The sequence below is a fragment of the Spermophilus citellus genome (assembly GCF_964194105.1).
Source record: "Spermophilus citellus genome assembly, chromosome: 9".
Taxonomy (NCBI): Eukaryota; Metazoa; Chordata; class Mammalia; order Rodentia; family Sciuridae; genus Spermophilus; species Spermophilus citellus.
The window spans coordinates 138,624,275-138,646,140 of NC_138191.1; the positions used below are offsets into that span (position 1 = coordinate 138,624,275).

Consider the following 21,866-nt stretch of genomic DNA (forward strand, 5'->3'; position numbering starts at 1 on the left):
GAGGCCCTGCACTGAACTCCACCACTGAGGTCCTCCACTGAGGTCCACCACTGAGGTCCTCCACTGAGCTCCTCCACTGAGGTCCTCCACTGAGCTCCTCCACTGAGCTCCTCCACTGAGGTCCTCCACTGAGGCCCTGCACTGAGCTCCTCCACTGAGGTCCTCCACTGAGCTCCTCCACTGAGCTCCTCCACTGAGCTCCTCCACTGAGGTCCTCCACTGAGGTCCTGCACTGAGCTCCTCCACTGAGCTCCACCACTGAGGTCCTGCACTGAGCTCCTCCACTGAGCTCCTCCACTGAGCTCCACCACTGAGGTGCTCCACTGAGCTCCTCCACTGAGGCCCTCCACTGAGGTCCTCCACTGAGCTCCACCACTGAGGTCCTGCACTGAGCTCCTCCACTGAGGTCCTCCACTGAGCTCCTCCACTGAGCTCCTCCACTGAGCTCCACCACTGAGGTCCTCCACTGAGGCCCTGCACTGAGCTCCTCCACTGAGGTCCTCCACTGAGGTCCTGCACTGAGCTCCACCACTGAGGTCCTCCACTGAGGTCCACCACTGAGCTCCTCCACTGAGGTCCTCCACTGAGCTCCTCCACTGAGCTCCTCCACTGAGGTCCTCCACTGAGGTCCACCACTGAGCTCCTCCACTGAGGTCCTCCACTGAGCTCCTCCACTGAGCTCCACCACTGAGGTCCTCCACTGAGCTCCTCCACTGAGCTCCTCCACTGAGCTCCTCCACTGAGGTCCTCCACTGAGGTCCACCACTGAGCTCCTCCACTGAGGTCCTCCACTGAGCTCCTCCACTGAGGTCCTCCACTGAGCTCCTCCACTGAGCTCCACCACTGAGGTCCTCCACTGAGGTCCACCACTGAGGTCCTGCACTGAGCTCCTCCACTGAGCTCCTCCACTGAGCTCCTCCACTGAGCTCCACCACTGAGGTGCTCCACTGAGCTCCTCCACTGAGGCCCTGCACTGAGCTCCTCCACTGAGGTCCTCCACTGAGCTCCTCCACTGAGCTCCTCCACTGAGCTCCTCCACTGAGGCCCTGCACTGAGCTCCTCCACTGAGGTCCTCCACTGAGGTCCTCCACTGAGCTCCACCACTGAGGTCCTCCACTGAGGTCCACCACTGAGGTCCTCCACTGAGCTCCTCCACTGAGCTCCTCCACTGAGGTCCTCCACTGAGGTCCACCACTGAGGTCCTGCACTGAGGTCCTCCACTGAGCTCCTCCACTGAGGTCCTCCACTGAGGTCCACCACTGAGCTCCTCCACTGAGGTCCTCCACTGAGCTCCTCCACTGAGCTCCACCACTGAGGTCCTCCACTGAGGTCCTGCACTGAGCTCCACCACTGAGGTCCTCCACTGAGGTCCACCACTGAGGTCCTCCACTGAGGTCCACCACTGAGCTCCACCACTGAGGTCCTCCACTGAGGTCCTGCACTGAGCTCCACCACTGAGGTCCTCCACTGAGGTCCACCACTGAGGTCCACCACTGAGGTCCTCCACTGAGCTCCTCCACTGAGGTCCTGCACTGAGGTCCTCCACTGAGCTCCTCCACTGAGCTCCTCCACTGAGGTCCTCCACTGAGCTCCTCCACTGAGGTCCTGCACTGAGGTCCTCCACTGAGCTCCTCCACAGAGCTCCTCCACTGAGGTCCTGCACTGAGGTCCTCCACTGAGGTCCTGCACTGAGCTCCTCCACTGAGCTCCTCCACTGAGGTCCTGCACTGAGGTCCTCCACTGAGCTCCTCCACTGAGCTCCTCCACTGAGCTCCTCCACTGAGGTCCTCCACTGAGGTCCTCCACTGAGGTCCTGCACTGAGCTCCTCCACTGAGCTCCTCCACTGAGCTCCTCCACTGAGGTCCTGCACTGAGGTCCTGCACTGAGGTCCTCCACTGAGGTCCTGCACTGAGCTCCTCCACTGAGCTCCTCCACTGAGCTCCTCCACTGAGGTCCACCACTGAGGTCCACCACTGAGTTCCTCCACTGAGCTCCTCCACTGAGCTCCTCCACTGAGCTCCTGCACTGAGCTCCTGCACTGAGCTCCTCCACTGAGCTCCTCCACTGAGCTCCTCCACTGAGGTCCTCCACTGAGCTCCCTCACTGAGCTCCTTCACTGATTACCTCCTCTGATTGCCTCCACTGAGCTACCAGTCCCCAAGTAAGTCTTTACACATCAAATAGTGTGTGATGTAAGCTTTCTTATTTTTTTTGTACTGGGTTTGAACCCATGGGAGCTCTACCACTGAGCTATGGCTCCAACCCTTTTTATTTTATATTTTGAAACACGGTCTTGCTAAGTTGCTAAGACATGCATGATCCTTCTGCCCCAGCCTCCCAAGTCAGTGGGATCATGGGCGTGGCCATGGCACCCAGCAAACCGCAAACTCTACAGCGGGGACACAATTTCCCAACCAGGACAAGACCGGGGGCGCCCTTCCTGTGCTTGACGCGACCTTGATGGATTCTTCCAACAGTCCCATTTCACGGTGAGGCAAGCCAGGCAAGCAAGCCATCCAGGGCCATGTTCCCAGGTGCCCTGGTGGGCGCTGGCCCCACTCTCCACCGAGGGTCCTTCACTGCCTGCCTGAGCCAGGGAGGTTTCATCTTGCTAAAGATCCAATTCTTTTTAACTCCCCAGAGGAGACATTTAAAAAGAAGAGCAAGCGGATCCCACGAGCCGCACGGGCACGAGGACTGAAGCCAAGTGCCTCCCTCACCCCAGCATCTGCCAATGGGTTTGCTGGCCACCTGGCCACCTGCACCACGTGAGCCCCTCCTAGGAGCTGAGCCGCCTGGGGAGGTGTAGGCAGCTGGCTCTGCCTGAGGCCTTGGGAGAGCAGGGGTAGCCTCCAGGTATGTAGGGAAGTCTGAGAACTAGCCTCCATGCCCTAACCCACAGCAGCGACTGCGTGAAGGTACCATAAAGAGTGCTGAGTACTGGACAGGTGGGTCCCAACCACATATCAGACCCCTTCACACAGCTCCTTCAAACACAGTACACGTGCCTGCTTGGAGCCCAGCCCAAGTGGGAGCTAGGCACCCCTCCGCCTGCCTGGCCAGTCTATGGATGACAGCTGGGGGAGCTGTGGCCCCATATGCCATCACCCTGCAAGGAGTGAAGGCCATAGCCTGAGCAAAGGCCCTGTGGCAGAGGCAGCACGGAGACAAGAGGGAGCAAGAGGAGCAAGACGGGGCCAGACCCGCCAATCCTGGTGCCGGGTGGCAAACACAGAAGAGAAGTGCCCTAGGTTCTGTGGACGGTCAACCCAGGAGGGCTCTCTCCAGGGCCATGGGCAGCCCCCACCCAGGCAACTCCTACCCACAGGCACTCTCAGCAGATCTAGCCTGGCACAGGAAGGGACAGCTTCCCAGCCTGGGACACTCAGAAGTCAGGAGCCCATCCACTTGGACGGTGCTCCCAGCGGCCAGACCTCCCTGTGCTGGGCTAGTTGATGATCAGGAGAAGTGGACGCACACCCGGGCAGCTGCTGAGAGCACTCACAGGAAGTCTATGCCAGGCCCAGAGATGGCCCTGCTGGTCCCTGCCAGACCCCTCTGAAGGTCTGGAGCCTGCGGCAGCATGCACCAGCAGCCCCTGGCATGGCCTGGCTCCGTGGACGCGCCAAGCCATGTGGTCCGGTGGAGAGATGGGCAGCCCAGCAGGTAATGAGAGGGGGATGAAGTCAAGGTGAGGCCTGAGTTCAGGCCGGCCAGGCACCGCTCCTGATGTAACGCTGTGGCTGCCTCTGAAGGAGCCACGGAGCAGCCACTGCTGGCCCCATGGCCAAGGCAGGGCCTGGTGGCTCAACGCAGCCCTGGCCAAGACAGGCACAGCCGCTCCAGTGGCCTCGGTAAGGGGCTTTCGGGGGAGGGGCCCTCACCCCTCAAATGTCCCTGGTCAAGGCCCTGACTAACCCAACCAAGGGCCACAGCACTAGAAGCCACCAACAAGGTCTGAATCCTGGCCCTGGCTCTAGAGACCCTGGCCGCATTTACCCGGTGGGGCCTGTCGGCCATACACAGCCACGTGTGGCCACAGGAAGGGAAAAGGCCCAGCACCCCAGGCATCGGGGAGTGTGACACAGCTCAATCCGATCCGTGCAGCAGCACCGGGTGCACAGGCCCCGCCGTGCCTACCACCAGCAGCAGGTCCGGTCCCAGATCCCAACGACAGCAGCCTGTGCTGGGGGGAGGGCGTCCTCTGCCCAGGGCCCCTTCCTGGTCCTTCCAGGCCCAGCTCCCCTCAGCCTGGCGGGGAGCCTGGTGGTGGTGGGTTTTTTTCTAAAAGCACCTTGCAAAATGGACGTCAGAGAAGCATCCCGGCTCCCCCATCCCCACCAAAGACCGCGCAGCCCCGGGTCCCCATCTACCTCCAACCATTTCAGAATAGAGAAGGGGACTCCAGAACCACAACTCCCTGCAGACATCCAGGGACAGAGGTGGAGGGAGCCGCTAGTGCTGCCCGAGCCGCCCAGGCTCCAACATGACGCTGCTGTCAGACAGGCAGGAGGCAGGCTGCTCCTGAAAGCCCGCAAGCCCCGGCGAGCGAGCAGCGAGCACGGCGTTGTTCATGGAAACAGGTGCTAGCGGCTCACGCGTGGCCCCAGCGACGACCCTGGTCCCCAGGCGTCACCACCATCTGCCTGCCTGCAGCAATGCAGGACAGAGAGAGCGGGACGCGCACCTCTGCTCCGCTCACGGCACAACCGCACCAGCCCCGGCACCACTCCCAAGGCCAGCACCTCCCCAGGGCCCGAGTGGCAAGGAGACCAGGCTGCCCCGCCATGCCGGTCTCTGCAGCAGCTCCCAACCCTAGGCTTGGGGCACCACCGTGCCACACGCTTCCTCCCCCCACACCCGCGCTGCCCGCCTCGCCAGCCCGGCGGCGGGCATCTTTCTAGAAATCTCCCAGCCTGGGAAGCCCAGCGCTCCTCACCGTACTTCCCCCGACACCATCCTGAGCTGCCACGGCCACATCCCAGACCCGGCAGCGAGTCAGAGTCAGCGGACTCAGCACCGGAACATCTGTGCAGCACAGGCTGTGGTAGCGCCAGGACGCGAGACCCCCCGCCCGGCAGCCCCAGAGCTGCAGGCACAGGGCCTGCCACCGACGCTGCGCTGCAGGCCTGCAGCCACCCCAGGGAGGCCGCGCGGCTCACCGCTTTCTTCTCCTGCCTCCTCAGCAAGGGATTCTTTATGCTCGGCGGCGGAGGGTGGGCGTGCAGGCAGGCATCTTCCTCCCTCGCCAGCCGAGGCTGCGGCCCCGTCTCCCGACCGACAACAGGCAGGGTGGACTTCTGCTGGAGAGCGGCTTCTGGGGGAAGGCTGGCCGTGCTGCGCGCCCCCCCTCACATCCCTGCCTCCTCGTGTCTCCGGGCCCGGGTGGTACCGGCTCCCCCGGGAAGCTGTAGCCGGCAGCTGAGGCACAAACTAAAACACGGCATGGATACCGAGGAGCTGACGTCACACAAAAACAAGCCGCTCCGCACGAGCAGGGCTGAGGGAGGACGCGCAGGGCAGGGCAGGGAGCCCGCTGATGGTCCTGCAGGCCACCCAGGGCTGGGATTTGGGAGTAGCAACGGGGGCAGGCAAGCAGCCTCTGACCTACATCCGGGGGGCTCCACGGACGCTGAGCGCAGCGGGCACCAGGCCTGAGCCGGGATGGGGGTGCTGTGGTCCCAGCCATCGCGGGCCAAACTCTGGGGTCAGGTGTGCTGCACCACCACATGCAGGGGACCCTGGGCACTGGCAGCTGAGCTCCCCAGGGAGGAGAGAATCCCCTCCTGGCATGAAACCCACATGCCACAGCCTAAGGTGGAAGGTGCTCAGCACCCAACGTGGTGAGGTGCCGGGCTGCAGCAGACCTGGGCCACCGATGGATGGCTTGACCCCCAACCCCCACCCTGGTGCCCAGCAGTGGCCTGGGCCAGGAGTGAGGCCGCCTCCCCGGAGCCTGCCTGGTGCCCACACTGGTGGGCTTCGTGCTGCAGGACATGGAAGCCACAGGGGACTTCTGCCACCCTCTCCTCAGCCAACAACCTGCAGCGGCAGGTCCAGGGGTCTGAGAGGGGCTCCTCCCACTGAAACTCTGCTGCCACAGCCATGAGAAGGCTCCAGGGTCCAACTACGGTCTATGTTTGATGTCTTTCATGGGCTGGCATTTGGAGTCGGGTGACCCTAAGGACCCTAATTGACCTCTCAGGACGGTCAATTCCTAGAGAAGGCACGAGACTTACCCTGCAGGGAAGTTTCAAATACAAACAACCAACACGTCCCAGGCCTCCTCCCCTTCAGGGCCCTCACACTTCAGGCCAGGTCACCAGGGACACCCCTGTACCCTAGAGCCCACTGCAATGATCCCACCGCCTGGCCCTCAGTCTGTTTGCCCGGCCTCACCCAGCCTTTCCACAGAAGCCACAGGAGCCTCTCCCACACACTGGCTCCCTCTCCACCTGACTGCCCCGGCGCTTCCCCAAGTGGCCCTGTGCGACCTGAGGAGCCCCTTCCCCCAGGGACCTGAGCCAGCCAGCTTCTCAATGCATCCCTCCTGGTCATCTCCTGTTCTGCTGGCCCTGCCACAACTGAATCACAAAACAACTGTTGGGCTGGTAAGTCTGTGTCCACTGCAGGCAGTGGCTCAGGGCACCTGTGCCAGGGCAGAGGCACCCAGTGGTGCACAGGCACTTCAAGGACATGGCACCAAGCAGAGGGCCGGCCCAGCCTCCTGGAGTGTGGACGCACCACAGGCCCGAGGTGCCCTAGGCCAGCTAGACGAGCACTCGCTCTACGTTAGTAACTGGCTGAATGAAGAACAAGAGCCATCAGGCCTTGAGGGATGAGCACAGCTCGGGAACCTGCAGCCCCCACTCACCCAGGGTCACCCCCAGAGGCCATGAGTGCCCACAGCTCTGCTTGGCCCACGAGCCCAGGGCCCCGAGCACCTGGCCACCAGTGGAAAGGCCTGCAGGCCAGGGACACACTGTCACACAGCAACAGAACCCCGGATCCACGCTGGTCCTCGGCAGGAAAAGCAGACTGGCCTCGGGTCCGACGTGGACACCACACCTTCAGCGTCCCTTCGCGACACGGCCCCCAGCCAGCTTCTCTGTCCCAGTCCCTTCCCAAATGTCCAGCTCTGCAGAACTCGAGAAGTTCAGGCTGAACAGGCAGACGGCTAATTTTGTTGGACGCCTATTTTAGGCAGAAAAGTAGTTTTTCCATTTTGTTGCAATGAACGAGCCTGGGTGTCTCACGCACCGACCGACAGACAGACAGACCTGTCCACCGGGTGGTCACAGCACTACGCCAGCTGGGGAAGCCTGGGGTAACCGTCCACCCACGGAGAAGGTGCTTGGCCCTGGCGGACAGTCCTCCATCTACAGGCAGGGTCCCCGCCCGCACTTGGCTTCCTCAGGGGGGACGCGGCAGTGGGCTTGGGCACACCCGATGGGACCTCCCGTGCCACCTGCCCTGAGGAGGCTCCAGGGCCCCTCCCGATGCACTGATCCTCACGTGGTGCCCTTCTACAAAGGGGAAACTGAGGCACAGGGCACCCTGCCCGCCTGCCTAAAGTCACAGAGGGCTCCTAGCAGGACAGCAGTGCCACACAGTGCCAGCGCCATGCCCTCCTGCACCCGAGGTCAGGCTGCCCCAGACAGGCTGTCACCTCAGCACACCAGGCCCACCGGCAGCCCACTGTGGGGACCGAAACCCACTGGATCCCTCTGCCCACTCTACTTCTGGCACACTGTCTGGGTCAGGAGGCACCCAAGGCTTCAAAATTGGAAAAGAGGTGGACACAGCCAGGACACCACAGGTGGAGGAGGTGAGAGGACTGAGGGCAGGGGACATAAGGGGGCGTCACACAAGGGGAATGGGGGAAAGCGACAGCGACAGGACAGAGACATGGGAGAGGGGTGCATGGGGAACAGGGGCAACAGAGGACCTTGGGGGCAGGGGACATGGGCAGCAGGAGACATGGGCTAGGGACACAGGTGCTAGGGACACGTGGGCAAGAGTCAGGCCTAGAGTGAGTCCACCACTCAGTCAGCCCCAGGGCGCCCCACGGAGCTCAGCACCGAGACCCCTATCCTGCTGGGCGTCCACCTGAGGCAGCATAAAGCCACCCAGGTGCTGGGCAGTGGGACCGCACTCACCACCACCGCACAGGAGGCCGAGGGCAGCTGGAACTCCACCTGGCCACCAACTATGGTACCCAAAGTGGCACACGGCATCCCGCTCCCTGAACCTGCAGATGTGACCTCATCTGTAAAAGGCACTTTGCAGATTAAGTTTGTGATCAAGTTCAGATCTTGGACGAGTGTCCTGCCACCCAGGTGGCACACAGAGAGGGTGTGCAGCACCATGGCCCCCCGGGTGCCGGGGGGTCTGAGGGAGCCAGCCTCGCTGCCCCTCGCTCTCCACCTGCAGGCCCAGCACGGGGCCAGTGCCCAGAGCCTCAGCAGCACCAGGCTCTGGAGGGAGGGCAGGCCTGGCCCACGACCACTGCACCCGGCTGTCCTCCCAGGAGGACGTGTCTTCATCTAATGAGACCACATGGACGGGCTGTCCTGGGGCGCTCAGAGGTCACACTGGCCCTCCTGGGTCACAGGTGCCGCTGAGCTGACCCCCCCACTCATGGGGGTCATCTGCCCACCCACTCTGGACAGCCTCGGCCCACGGCCTGGCTGGGCTGTCCAGAGTGGGTGGGCAGATGGAGATGAAGCACCCTCCAGGTCCTGTCTGGAGACTCGTGGGGCTGTCCAGCCAGGGATGGAGCAGCATGGCTGGCCATGGTCACTTGCTGGAGGAGCTGCTCCTTGGCTCTCAACGCCCTGCTTCAGTCCCCTGCCCCGGGAAGGTGCCCGTGGTGGCTCAGACCTGCAGGCCACCAAGTGTCCAGAGTGAGCCCACCGGCTAAGGGACCCGTGCTCGCTGCACCTGGGGTCCAGGGCTGTGGACACTTGTGTCTGAGAGAAGAGACATCGTGCCACGGTCAGCTGAGGGGTCAATGCCACCCTGGACATGGACATTTGTTCCAGGATCAAAGATCAAAACACAAGAAACAAAACATTCCCACCACCAGGGAGAGCTGGACAGGGAAGCCTTAACAGGCCCGCTGTGGGAGAGCCAGGCGGGGACCCAGGTGACAGCAGGCACTGCCAGGCACAGGAAGGGCCCGGCCTGAGGACACGTGGCCACGCCTATGCAGTCTCAGGCACACGGGAGCACGGCAGTGGGGCCCAAGGTGCCCACGTGTACCACGGAGCCCCTGGGCCCCTGCCCCCTCAGCCCCCCCTGCCCAGCACGTTTTGCAGCAAGTGACCTCGGACATCAGTGCCACTAAGCAACCTCTGTGCTTCAAGGAGTGACAGGAGGCCATGGAGACTCACCCATCTAGGCAGCCCACTCACCTCATGGTCCTCACCTGCCCCAAACCAGCAGAGCTGGATTCCTCAGGCACCACTGCCCCCGGCAGTCCTGGCCCAGAAACACTCCCCCCAGGGAGGGACCCTCACTGCCGGACAGCAGAGCCCAGCCTCCCAGCCACACCCTACGGCATGCCCCCTCGTGCACTGACTGGCACCAAGGAGCTGACCTGGAGGCCACCGGCACAACTCCCCCAGACTGAAGTCCGTGAGGGGACTGCGAACCAAGTGACCAGTCCAACGTTCCAAGAACCGCACCTTGTGAGAGCCTGCAGTGGCACTACCCATGAGGGCCAAAGGTGGGGTCAGCCCAGGGAAGTGTGAAACCCAGCAAGTCCACGTTGACTCAGCATAAAGAGGAAGAGCGGCAGCGGAGAGACGCAAGGGCTGAGCCACAGTGAGCCCTGCGGCCCAGACCGGCCCCCACAGCACACACAAACATGAAGACCAGGGTCAGCATTATGACCTGAAGAGACAGACACAGGAAGTGCCTGTCCCCACCCACAAGGTCATGAAGTGGGCACTGGGGACAGAGGTCCTGGAAAATCCAGTTTTGTGAATGTCAGGGGACACCCTCAACAGCCCAGGAACAGGGGCAGTGGGAACAGGGCCAGCAGGGCAGACCCCGTACCAGTCAGCTCCCAGGGGAGCCTGGCCGGGGCACCGCCCATGCACTGGACTGGAGACCCGCACCAGCCCTCGCCCAGCTCTCCCAGAGGACTGAGGGAGGATGGGCCTGCTCCCTCTGAAACACACCGTCCCACACCAGGGCCAGAACAGGGCTCTCCATGCCCAAGCCTGGTGTGGACCTCAGGCTGGACACCTGGAGCCAGACACCCCAGGGCCATGAAGGTCACTCTGCAGCTTCCCATCCAGCCAGGCAGAGGGCAGCACGGGAGGGGGTGCAGGTCAGAGATGAGCCACGCTGGCCACCCCTGGGTCCCAGTACCCAGCTTCTGACCTCAGCGAAGGCTCCATGGAATGTTCTGACAAAGCTGGGTGGGCCCCAAAGCCTCGGAGCCACCCCTGCCAAGCACCTCGAGGACCCACTCATGTGCCCAGTGGCATTCTCTGCATGCCCATGCCAGATCACACCCCACTTCCACTGTCGGGCATCCTGCACCCCCATGCCCAGGCCTCAGCTGCAGTACCCTGGGGCAGGCTGGCCTGGGGTGCACAAGTGCCCCGAGCTGCAGCAAACGCCCAGCCACACAGTGTGTCAGCACAGCCAGAAAGTCATCCGGGTGGCAATAGACCCGCTCAATGCCCTCCTGATGACCAGCAGCGTGAAGGCAGAGGAGCACACAGACAGGGCAGCCCTTGACATCCCTCCTGCGACACCGGCCCTGTTATACTCTTTATATGCCCATAAAGACACCCTTTCTGGGGGCATGCCCCTCCTGAGAGATGCAGACACCCCAGGACACATTGCCACCAGGGCCACCCTGCAGGGGACGAGGACCCGGGCACTGGAGTGCTGGCCATCTGCTCAGAGGCCTCCCTAGGCTGTGCCACAGGCTCTGCACACTGCCCTGAGCCATCCAAGACCCCACAGCCGGCCTCATTAGTATCCCCTGGCCCACCCCAGCAGCCCCCAGAGTTGTCCTGCCCAGGGGAGCAAACCTGCACTCGGGCCAAATTCCTGCTGTTCCTCGACCCCCTGCCCCAGTCCTTCTCCCTCACTGGCCCCGCTGCCCAGAAAGGTCTCACGGAGCAGCTGGCCCTCACCCAGCACCTTCTCAACGTGGCCTCCAGGTGCCGTCAGAAGGACACAGAGCTCCCCCCGGGAACCCGGCTCCTGGGCTGCCCCCCTCGGTCCCTCCAGCACACCCAACGTGGAGGTGAACAAGCCGAAGCAGGGGGCATCCAGTCGTCTGCCTGGCTTCCCTCCTGGGGGCAGGTCAGGTGTGCCCGGGACCTTCTGCTGTGCCACCAGGTGGCAGAGCCCGCCCCCTCCCTAACGCAGTGCCCACCAGACTATAGGCCTGGGAAACTGTGAGAGCACCAGGCACAGAGGAAATCCCAGGAGGCCATGATGGCTGCCCACGGACATAGCCCTCAGCGAGGGCAGCCAGCCCCAGCCCACAACACACCAACCAGGCTCCAAGCACGACCCGCCCCGTGGCAGGTGGGGGACGGGCCCAGCACTCACTATCTTCTCCAGGACAGGGCATGCCAGGCTGCTCGGGGACACTCGGGAACGCTGCGCAACAAGAAAGAAAGCCGCGTTAGTTCCTGCCGCAGCTGACCACGGACACGTGCCCCTGGTTCTGAGGACTTGGAGCTGCTCCTTGGGGCAGAACCACACAACCACTGACCAGCTCTGAGAGGCCTCCAGGTCCCCAGAAAACCCAGGGGAGAAGCCACCAGCGGCATCCAGACAGCAAGCGGTCAGGAGAATACAGACCTGCACCAATGACCTCACACGAGACGGGAAGGGCGGCTGCGAGCCTGAAAGCCGACTTCAAGCGCACATTAGGTCTCTTCTTCCCCAGCATGGAGTTCAAATTAATAAACACCTACCTGAGCGTTGTCCACTAACGGTCACCCAGACGCTCAGAAAGCACTGCACTCATTTAAGGGCAGGAGCGCAGCCCAGCGGCAGAGCACCTGCCCAGTAGGCGTGAGGCCTGGGTGGGTTCAACCCCCGTCCAAAACACAGACAAGAAAACTTAGGGGAACTTTTTCTTATTCTACAACATAAAGTGAATTTTTTAGGTACCACAGCTTTAGATGTAGAGATGTATCCTTTACCATCACGACAAATAAGTGACTTAACCTGAGAACTGCACTTGGAGAAAGGGCTAGACCATCAGTCATTTCAACCAGCTGCCTGCGGGCCTGGCAGAATGACAGGATAAAGGTGGGTGGCTTCGGGCCCTGATCCCCACTCTCAGGCTCAGGGGTCCACACCCACATCCCTGGGAAACAACTGGGCAGAGCCTGGAGTGGCCTAGGATGTGGCTGGCCAACAGGGGTGTGACATTCGTGGCCCCCACAGGCACCCCTGGAACCTGAAGGAGCTGGACAGCAGGTCGAAACACCCGACCTGAGGACAGGACTGAGATGTGACCCGTGACCTGGCCTCAGCACGCCTGCGATCAAGCCCCAGCTCCCAAGAGAAAGTCCAGGCTGGGGACGGCTCGGTGGAGGGCTTGCCCGGCGTGTGGGCGCAGGGAGGGCTATGAGGCCACCCCACGGCCGGTGCACCATGGCCCTGCATGGCCGCAGAGCCCAGAGCACGGTGAAAACTGGAGCCGGGAGAAGCTGGCCCAGCAGGAGAGAGCAGGGAGGGTCCACGGCCAGGACCACCCTCTGCCTGGGGAGAAGACGGCAGCTTGCTGACTACGGGGTGAATAAAGAGTCAGAGAGAAAAATCAAACCCACACGGATTATATTTAACGTCCATCGATTCATGGCATCATAAGATTTTAAACTGCCACCTGATCCCCCAGGCGGCCTGGCAGAGATGCCCACAGACGGGGGTGGCCCCCAGGGACACTCATCTGCACAGATTTCCTGGGCAGGCGGAGAGGGCAGGGGCCAGCCATCACTCACCATGGATGACGAGCCCTTCACACTTGGGCTGACAGGCCAGGCGAAAGGCTTCCTCCAGCTCCATCTGTGAGGACACAGTGCAGGGGTCACCTATGCAGGGCAAGAGATACTGCTGAGGCCACCGCAGACAGAGGGGCCCGAGACAGTGCTGGCTCGGCAGAGCACACGCAAGTCTTGCTGCCTGAGAGCAGCCACCTGGGGCCAGGTATGCAAGACCAGCCATCCAGAGCAGCGAGCAAGCGGCCAGCCCTGGGCCTCCACATAAGAATCAGTTAGTGCCCCCAAGGGAGTTCAGTCCCTGCAGCTGAGGGGCCCTAGAAGAGCCAAGCAGCAGGCAAGACCAAGAGCCCTCTGCCAGTCTGGACAAAGACAGAGGTGCGGAAGAAGCCTCGCGTGACGACATTCCCACCCAAGAGCAGCTCTGCCCACGCCCTGCAGAGAAGGGGCTGCTCCTGGATGCCCCCAACACCCCTTTCTAGACCATGCGCGGGAGGGAGAGGGCGGGAACAGACGGAGGTGGACAGGGAGGAGGGAGGGGGGCGGGGGCACTAGAGAAGACAGAGTCAGACGTGGGCAAGGAGGGAGGTGGACACTGCCTACCCCGACCTCCCCACTCTCCTGAGGAAAGCCACTTGCAGGCAAGGCCAGACCCAAGAAAGGTCAGGGGAGGGTCAGGGCCTGCCCACAGCCTCTCCAGCTGTTCATGACCGGGCCTCCAGTCCCTCTGTCCACCCCTGCAGCCAATCCCACCCCAGTTGTCCCTGAAGGGGGCAAGGGGGCCAGGCAGGTTGAACTCCTTGTGGACATCTCTCCCTGGGAGGGGCGCAGGTGAGGCCCGCGGAGGACAGAGGCCCACCTTCGCTGTCCACCCACTTGAGGGTGAGCGGGTACTCCTGGCGCAGCCTGCACATGTCCCGCACCTCCTCGCAGAGCTCATCGAAGGTCGTGGCCGCGTCCACACTGGTGATCAGGATGTCCCTGGGGCAAGAGCACACGGGTCGTCACCGTGGTCACATGTGACGAGAACACTGCCTGTTAAACAGACTGCTGGCTACAGATGAACTGAGCCTTTCCCCAAAGACAGCACCAGCGTCCCTCTACAAGCGTCCCTCTACAAACCCACAAAACACAACCACTGACCAGCTCTTCAAAATTCCCCAGGAACACGGCCCCACCCCCGAGGACTGAGCGAGGGCAGACGCCCCCTGGTGGAGGCGGGGCAGTGGCACCAGACGCCAATGCGGCCACAGGGGGACCCAGGGGTGGACACAAATGGGTCAGCTAAGCCCTGTGGTGTTGCCACAGGAAAAGAACCCAGTCCGACCTCCCCCTGGACCTGCCAGGTGCAGACCACGGCATCCCTGGAGGTAAGAGCTTGCAGGAAGTGGAAAAACCAAATACTCTGTCAAGTGGCATTCCCGGCCAGGAGGGGGCTGGACCAACCTCCTGCACTGTGGCCTCCTGCTACTTCCAGGTGCTTTTTTGGAGAACCATGTCAACAGGATATAAACCTGAACAGGGATCCTGGGTGCCCGTCACTGGTTCCCGGGAGACCAACCTGCCACTCCCCAGGAGCAAGTGGGACATGGCTCCCTCCTCGCTCCCTCCCCCTGCTGCTCTCAGCAGGACCTCTGCCAGGCTCACTGAAGTTGTGGGGAAATCTCCCTGGGTGAGCCCAGGGTGGGCAAAACCTGAGAATCTCAGTCCCAAGCAACAGCCATGGCCCTGGCCTCCCACCAGGCCATCTGAGGACGGAGGACCTGAGCCACAGCGCACAGTCCCCCCCGCCCAGCAGCCCAGGGTCTCTGGCTGAGAGCCTCACCTGACCCTTGCCACACCCCAGGGGAGGGGAAAATGCCCCAGTTGCCTGCCTGGAGCTCTTGAACTGGCCGCCCCACGCTGTCCCCAGCGCCCCACGTTCTCCACAGGGACTGACCCAGCTTGTCTTTCCTGCAGCCTGCAGCCTCATGGCAGACAAGGAAAGTAGGGCACGGACGCACCCTAACCAACTGGGGGGACTCTGGAGTCCAAGCTCCCGCCACCTGTCACCTGGGGCTGCCCAGACCTGGTACCCACACTGCAGGCACTCTGGTGGCCTGGCCAGCATTACTAGTCCTGCAGCCAAGAATTCAAGATTCTTGAGGGTCCACCACCTCTCGACCTTTGACCCCTTCCTGCTACTAAGAGGAAGCTATTCTCTTTCCCAAGAAGGCAGGAGGCCACTCCTGTAAACCCCAGGGCTTCAGCACTGCCTGGCAGGAGGCTGGCCACTGGGAGAAGCAGTGCCTCTGAACCCTTTAGGACACAGCCCTGGGCAGGGGGAGTCATCAGGAGTCATCAGCAGCCCAGCTGACCAACTCCTTGGACCCTGCACCCTGAACAGAAAGGTCTGGATCTGGATCAACAGCCTGTGCAGAAGAGGGGGGCCAGCTACCTGTGGCTTCCTGAAAATATGGGTGCTGTACCACCCTGGCAGACTCCTGGATGACCACTCGGGTGGGACTTGAGACCCCCATCTTGGGCCTCAGAGGGGTTGGGACAGGTAGGGGACTAATGACCATCACATCTTTCTCAGCTAAGAAGAGGTTTCAGTGTGCAGGATCCTCACCTGTGGCCTGGTGGCCTCCCCAGGGGCAGGGTCTCACCCCAGGCCCCCAGCATACCTTCTGTCCTGGACAAAGTTTTACCCAGACCCAGGTCTTTCCAAAGCTGAGGGCTAACCTAGGCAGCCACTGCTTCAGTGTCCAACCCTGAAGAGGTGCTCTGCAGAGGCACTCAGGAGCCAAGGCGGAGGCAGGGGGAGTGGGTGGGAGGACCCTCTTCACGGACATGAGACACAGAAAGGGGGAGGCAGAAGGAGAAAGGGATGTGGAGGACATGGAGGAAGGGGTAAAGGACAGAGGGAGGGTACAGGGAGAGGAGCAGAGGGGGAGGGGGGTGGAGGGGACGGGGGGGGGGGGGGATGGAGGGGAGTGAGGATGGAGAAGAGGGTGGAGGAAGGAGAGGGTGCAGGGAGAGGAGCAGGGGGATGGAGGGGGAGATGGAAGGGAGGCTGGAGGAAGGAGAGGGTGCAGGGAGAGGAGCAGGGGGAGGGAGGGGGAGATGGAGGGGAGGCTGGAGGAAGGAGGGAGGGTGCAGGGAGAGGAACAGGGGGAGGAAGGGGGGATGGAGGGGAGGGTGGAGGAAGGAGGGAGGGTGCAGGGAGAGGAACAGGGGGAGGAAGGGGGGATGGAGGGGAGGGTGGAGGAAGGAGGGAGGGTGCAGGGAGACGAACAGGAGGAGGGAGGGGGAGATGGAGGGGAGGCTGGAGGAAGGAGAGGGTACAAGGAGAGGAGGAGAGGGGGAGAGAAGGGGAGATGGAGGGGAGGCTGGAGGAAGGAGGGAGGGTGCAGGGAGAGGAGCAGGGGGAGGGAGGGGGAGATGGAGGGGAGGCTGGAAGAAGGAGGGAGGGTGCAGGGAGAGGAGCAGAGGGAGGTGGAGGAAAGGGAAGGAAGAAAAAAGAGGAACAAGAAGAGGACAGAGGCAACAGAGGCGGGAGAGAAGTAGGGAAAAGAGGAGGGCAGGGGGCTCCACCTAATCAGTCCTGGAAACCAGAGTCAATAGGTTGAATTACTCTGCAGTGTAACCAAAGTGCTCCCCAGGGGCAGGAGCAAGGGGAGGGGCGACTGGGCAGTATGGCCCAGGGCTGGGGGCGGGCACTGCCTGCAAGGTCCCCTGGTACACCTGGAGGTGATGGCTGAGCCGCACTGGGGCAATGCTGGAGGGTGTGGTGCCCACCCACCCTGAAGCCCTGGGTACAGATCTTAGGACCAGTCCCAGCTTAGTGGGTGGTTCCAGGAAGGGAAAACAAGTCTCCTGGTAGTTAACAGGTGCTCCACTCAGAATGGCTGGCCAGGACGCTCTGGGGTCTGAAGACACCACACCAGTTTCCACTCTCCCCTGTCCAGGCCGGAGACAGAACTGACCTCCACCCTTTCAGGTTGGTGCTGGAAGGTCAGGTCACCAGAAATCCCTCTTCCTTCCGGCTCACCTCCCCACCCCCACCCCCACCCAGGTGCATATCAAAGGGAGAGGCACTAGGTTGGAGGGACCCCAAGGGTCCCAGGGAGAGACAACCAAGTTTCCACAGGAGACCCAGGGGTCAAGTAGCCCTTGAAGCCCAACCTCCTCAGAGTCAGAGGGCACTGCCCAGGAGGGGGACACCACCTGGGGTCACAATATCCCACCACCTTTGTCCACTCCTCCCAAGGATGGTCCAGGAGAGGAACACTTTGCAGGACCCTAAGGAATTTGAGAGTCCAGTTCACTGTGCTCCCCTCCCAGCAGAGGGGACCGGCTAATCTTGGGCGCCCACCATCTCAACTGGGTCCCAGGAAACACAAGAGCACCAGCAGGACGAAGAAGCCCATGAGCGGGTCCTCCCCACCCACTGTCTACACCGGGCGGTGACCGTGGGATCCTCCCGCTATGCTTGGGCAAGTAAGCCACCAGAACAAGCCCCCCGCCCCCGCCTTCCCCTGGCCCCGGGGCTCCCCGAGTTCCCGACCCCCGACCCCAGGGAGGTGTGCTGGCCGCACTTCACAGCTAGATCTGCGGACTGCAGGGCGCGGTGAGCGGACCGCCTCCAAAGCCCCCTTCCAGTCAACTGAGGGGTCTTCACCCAGTCCCCAGTGCAAGTGCCACCAGACCTGCCAAGGACCCTTTTCCCATGACTCCGGTGGCTCAAGGCCCTGGCCTTCACCTCAGTCACGGGCTTTCCTTAAACTGGGACGTCTTAAACCAGGGACTAGTTTACAGTTTTCAGTTTGACAAAAACTTCGGAGTCCTCACGGCTTTGTGGCCTGACGTACTTTCCAGTGAAAATGTCAACAACTGTGACCAGGGCGGAGGAGCGCGCAGCAACGCCCGCCGCCCGCGTCGCGGGGTCCCGCGCGGCAGGTGCCAGTCCCGGGAAACCCAGACGCTGGTGGGGGGCGGCCTGCCGGGAGACGCGCGCCCCGAGAGCCGGGCAGACCCGCCCCACCCCGCCCTGCCCTGCGGGCTTCCCGCGGGAGACGTTCCAGGGCGTCCCGACCGCGGGATCGCCTGGAGACACCGCCTGCGGTGTCCGGACCTCCCGGGACGCCCCGGGACCCCAGGGGCCGCGCCGCCCGCAGTGGCGTCGACCGGGCCTCCCGAAGGCCGCGGTCCGGCCGCTCGCGCGCCCGACCGTCGGGCGCCGCGCGCTCACCCGCCGTAGTGCACCTTCAGGCGGACGCGGACGCCGCTCCCGTCCATCTTGGGGCTGGACCTGCTGGGCATGGCGCGCTCCGCCGGCCGCCGTCAGCGCCGCGCCCCGGACGCTCAGGCCATAGCCTGGGGCGCCTGCCGGGGACCGGGGCGCCAGGTGGGGCGGACGGCGGAACGCGGAAGGGGAGCGCGCGGCAGGGACCGACGGCGCGGCCCCGCCAACTCCGCGGAACTTGGGCGGCGGGCGGGGCGGGTGGGCGCGGCCGGCGGGTACGCGCCGGGGCTAGGGGCGCGCACGGAGCCCGGCGTCCGGCGGGAGGCGGTGTCCGAACTTCGCCGACTGGGCCAGGCGAAGGCCAATCCGCCGGGCGGGCGGTCCTGGGGCGGGGGCCGCGGCACCTGCGACCAATGAGGGCGAGGCGGTGCCGCCACCTGGGCCAATCCTCGGGGGACCGTGCGGCCGCGGCCCAATGGCGCGCGCGGGGCGGACTACCTGTCGGGCGGGGCGCGGCCACCTGCGGCCAATGGGAGCGCGCGCCGCGCGGCTCTGCCCGGCAACCGGCGGCGACGCGGACCTCTCCCGGGCTCGGGGACCACCCGCGGCCCCCGACGGCCCTCGGAGCCGGCCAGGGTGGGGGCCTCAGGGCCAAGGTGGGCCTCGCAAACTTGGACGTGCACGTTCTCGGCTTCCGCCCAGACCTAGGCACTGAGTGCAAACTCCAGTCGTCCGCGCTAACGAGCCCGGGCGACTGCGGCGAGCGCCGCTCAGCGGCGCCGGTCTGGGGTCGCGAGTGGCTCAGGAGCGCGGCCCGAGGGAACTCCGCCTGCCGTCGTCAGGCGCGGTCCGCAGTTCAGACCCAGGATCCGTAAGGCCGCGGGGAGGACTCCCAAGACCCCAACCCCGTGCTCCCCCTTCGGAATCTAAGCTCCCAGGCAGGAAAGAGTTATCTACACTCGCTGCCTCTGCTCCAGTTCACTTCTCGACCTGGGCAAATCCTGGACCATTGGAAGGACTTCTCGGTCGTCGTTTTCACCTCACAGGTTCTCCTGGTGCCTGGCACTGGGGTGACCCTAGAGGACTGCGCGGATACCCTTAGGGTCCTAGCACTTCCTGGAGATGAGTGACGTGCAGACACCTATTTACAGTGCTTACTTCGGGTGCGCTAAGATCTTCCTGCCTATCCTGGTAAACTCTCTCGACAAGTGCCACCTGCCCACTTCTCTGTCCCTCTGTACAGACCTGCCTAGCGCCCCACACTCGGTATTCCCACCTAAGATACCCCTCAGATCTCTGGCACCAGCCCCCCTTCCCCGACACCACCAACACCCACACTTTATTTTTTAATTTATTCTGTTTATTTTTGCAGAAGTGGGATTGAACCCAGGGAGCTCTGCCACTGCGCTGCACCCCCAGCCCTTCATATTTTTTATTTTGAGGCAGGGTCTCACTGGCGGCAGTAGCTGGGAGTCTAGGTGGGTGTCCCCCTGCACATCTTAGATACAACTGTCCTCCTCAAAAGTCTGGCTTCATCTGATCTCTGACTTTGGAGGGGACCGTCTCTCTCCAGATGGCCTCCATCCGTCCTTCCCCTAGTCACACACCCTTTAACTGGGAGCCCCTGGCCTCAGCCATGCCTCTCACACACTACATGCTCCCAAGAGCTCCCTCAGCTGCCCGTCCGCACCTCGTCGGGGCCAGCTCCCTCCTGAAGTATGAGGGTTCACCTCAAGACCTTGGGGTCTCCTTTGGCCCTCCCTCCTTCCACCTGCAAATCCACGCCACTCCACCTTGCACACCTGCCAGAACCTAGCCACCCACCACCACAGGCTCTGGTACCCTAGGACTTCCCCATGGCTGTTTCCTGTGCTGCCTCCAGTTCCCTTACCACATAAGCCACTCCCTGGTGTCCTGTGTCCAAAAGCCCCCACAGTCCCCATTGTTCTTGGATGACAGCCAAGTCCTCAGTATGGTCTACAGGTCCTCCCGGACTTGGGGCCACAGAATCCTCTCTGCCTCCATTTCCCCCTCGCTCGTCCTGGCTTACCCCGCCACCTGGCCTCCTTGCTGGCTCTGGCCCAGGACCCTGCAGTGCAGCCCCCACTCCCAGGAGCGCCTTCCCAGATATCTGCCTGACTCTCCCAATGGCCACAGGAGCAGTCTGTTCCCCTGCCTGCTCGGCTCTGTGACCCCGCTCAGTCATGCAGAACTCTAGGGTCCTCTGTTGGGCATGAAGGGAAAGGGGACCAGGGGGGAGGCAGCCTGGCAGGATGGGGCAGTGATGGGCAGCAGTCAGCACCCAGGAGGAAGGGGGCCTACTGGCAGAACCACCCCCTCCCCCCTGGACCAGCCATTACCAGGGCTGTGGCCTTGGCCCCCGGGCCATCCAGAGCCCCCTCTGGCACTAGGCCTTGATCCCTTCCTAAGGGGCCAGAAGAGAGAAGGACCCTAGGGATCCTCTGGTACCCTAGGACTTCCCCATGGCTGTGTGATTGAAGGAGACGTCAAGGTCCCAGCCCTGATGCTCCTGCCCTCTGCAGGCAGGCCAGTCAGCCAGTGTTTCTTTCTGTCCACTGGACACCATTTCTCAGACATGCCCCACCCAAGGCCCCGTTGGTCACCCTGGCCCATGTCCAGCCCTGGAGCTCTTGATAGTCAGAGCAGCCCTTCCTGGGTGAGAGGTCAAGGGGGCCTGCTGGGAAGCTAGTTTCCAGGGTCACTGCCGGCCCCCCAGTCCAGGAGGGAACAAGGGAGGGGCTGCTGGCTGCCGTTTGGAGAGTGAAGCCTCAGTTTTCTATGGGGCTCCGAGGAGAGGGCACCTAATCCAGGAGGAGGCCTCCAGGAAAGCCTGCCAGGCCTCTCTCCCAAGCCTCCACCCACCCGGCCCATCCTTCCTCTCCTGCAGGGTGGAGGCCTCCCATCTGCATTCTTCCCACTGAGGAGACCAGCAAAACAGGCCTCCGCCCTGGCCCTGGGGCCGCCTGGAGGAAGAGGGACCAGGGATTCTGGAATTCCAACAGCCCCCCAGCCTGGAGGCCTTCGGGGCTAGGGGTGCTGAGGGACAGGCAGGCAAGCTCACAGGACAGGGTCACCATGTTGCTTGGCAACAGGCACAGTGTTTGTTCCCAAATTTAACACTCCCCTGTCAGGCTGGGACCCTGTGTGTCCACCTGGCCTCTCTGGCAGCTGGCTCGTGGTAGAGGGTGTGAGTGAACAGGTTAGTGTCCCTAGGGACTGCTGGTCCCAGCCTCTAGGGCCTCAGGCTCTGTCCCCACAAGGGAGGGCAGGGCCACCACCAGCTCCACCAGGCCACCCAGGAGGCAGTCTGTGGCTTAAGACAGGTTTCAAGGACTCTGTAGGGGCCTCCCAGGGCAGGTGGGGCATGAAGGTGACCCTTGGAACCTGCCAGGCGGGGCAGAACCGGTGAAGAAGTGACCTTTGGAGCAGAGAAGAGCCCTGGAGGGGCATCCTTTCCTTAGCCTTCAGATTTCACACTCCCTCCCCCCCCCCCCCCCCCGTGTTGGGAGGGGTCTAAGCAGGTGACCTTGGTGGGCAGAGGGCAGAGGACTGGCTGTCCAGTGGCACGAGGCTTACCCTTCGGCTCCCTCTGGTAAATGCCCGTAAACCCCCACCTGTGGGCACAGTACCC

The 21,866-nt window shown here is 62.9% G+C and overlaps 2 protein-coding genes across 9 annotated transcripts in view; one reads left to right on the forward strand and one right to left on the reverse strand.

The window, feature by feature from the left end:
• The window catches only part of PRKCZ (protein kinase C zeta), a 93,048-nt gene extending 74,570 nt beyond the window's left edge, over positions 1 to 18,478 (reverse strand). Inside the window, exons 1-4 of one of the 6 annotated variants that reach the window (XM_081307354.1) lie at positions 18,235 to 18,478; positions 13,847 to 13,968; positions 12,991 to 13,054; positions 11,585 to 11,635 (exon numbers count right to left, since the gene is read on the reverse strand). In XM_081307354.1, coding sequence (XP_081163480.1) covers positions 11,585 to 11,635; positions 12,991 to 13,054; positions 13,847 to 13,927 — 196 coding nt within the window. In that variant the 5' untranslated portion in view covers positions 13,928 to 13,968; positions 18,235 to 18,478. Of the gene's footprint in view, positions 1 to 11,584; positions 11,636 to 12,990; positions 13,081 to 13,846; positions 13,969 to 18,220 lie in introns of all 6 variants that reach the window. The other 5 variants (XM_081307352.1, XM_081307353.1, XM_081307350.1 and 2 more) reach the window with 5 other exon arrangements.
• TMEM52 (transmembrane protein 52) overlaps positions 18,275 to 21,866 on the forward strand; it is a 74,149-nt gene continuing 70,557 nt past the window's right edge. For all 3 annotated transcript variants that reach the window (XM_081307361.1, XM_081307364.1, XM_081307363.1), the window contains exon 1: positions 18,275 to 18,375. In XM_081307361.1, the coding sequence (XP_081163487.1) occupies positions 18,290 to 18,375 (86 nt within the window). In that variant the 5' untranslated portion in view covers positions 18,275 to 18,289. The remainder of the gene's footprint in view (positions 18,376 to 21,866) is intronic.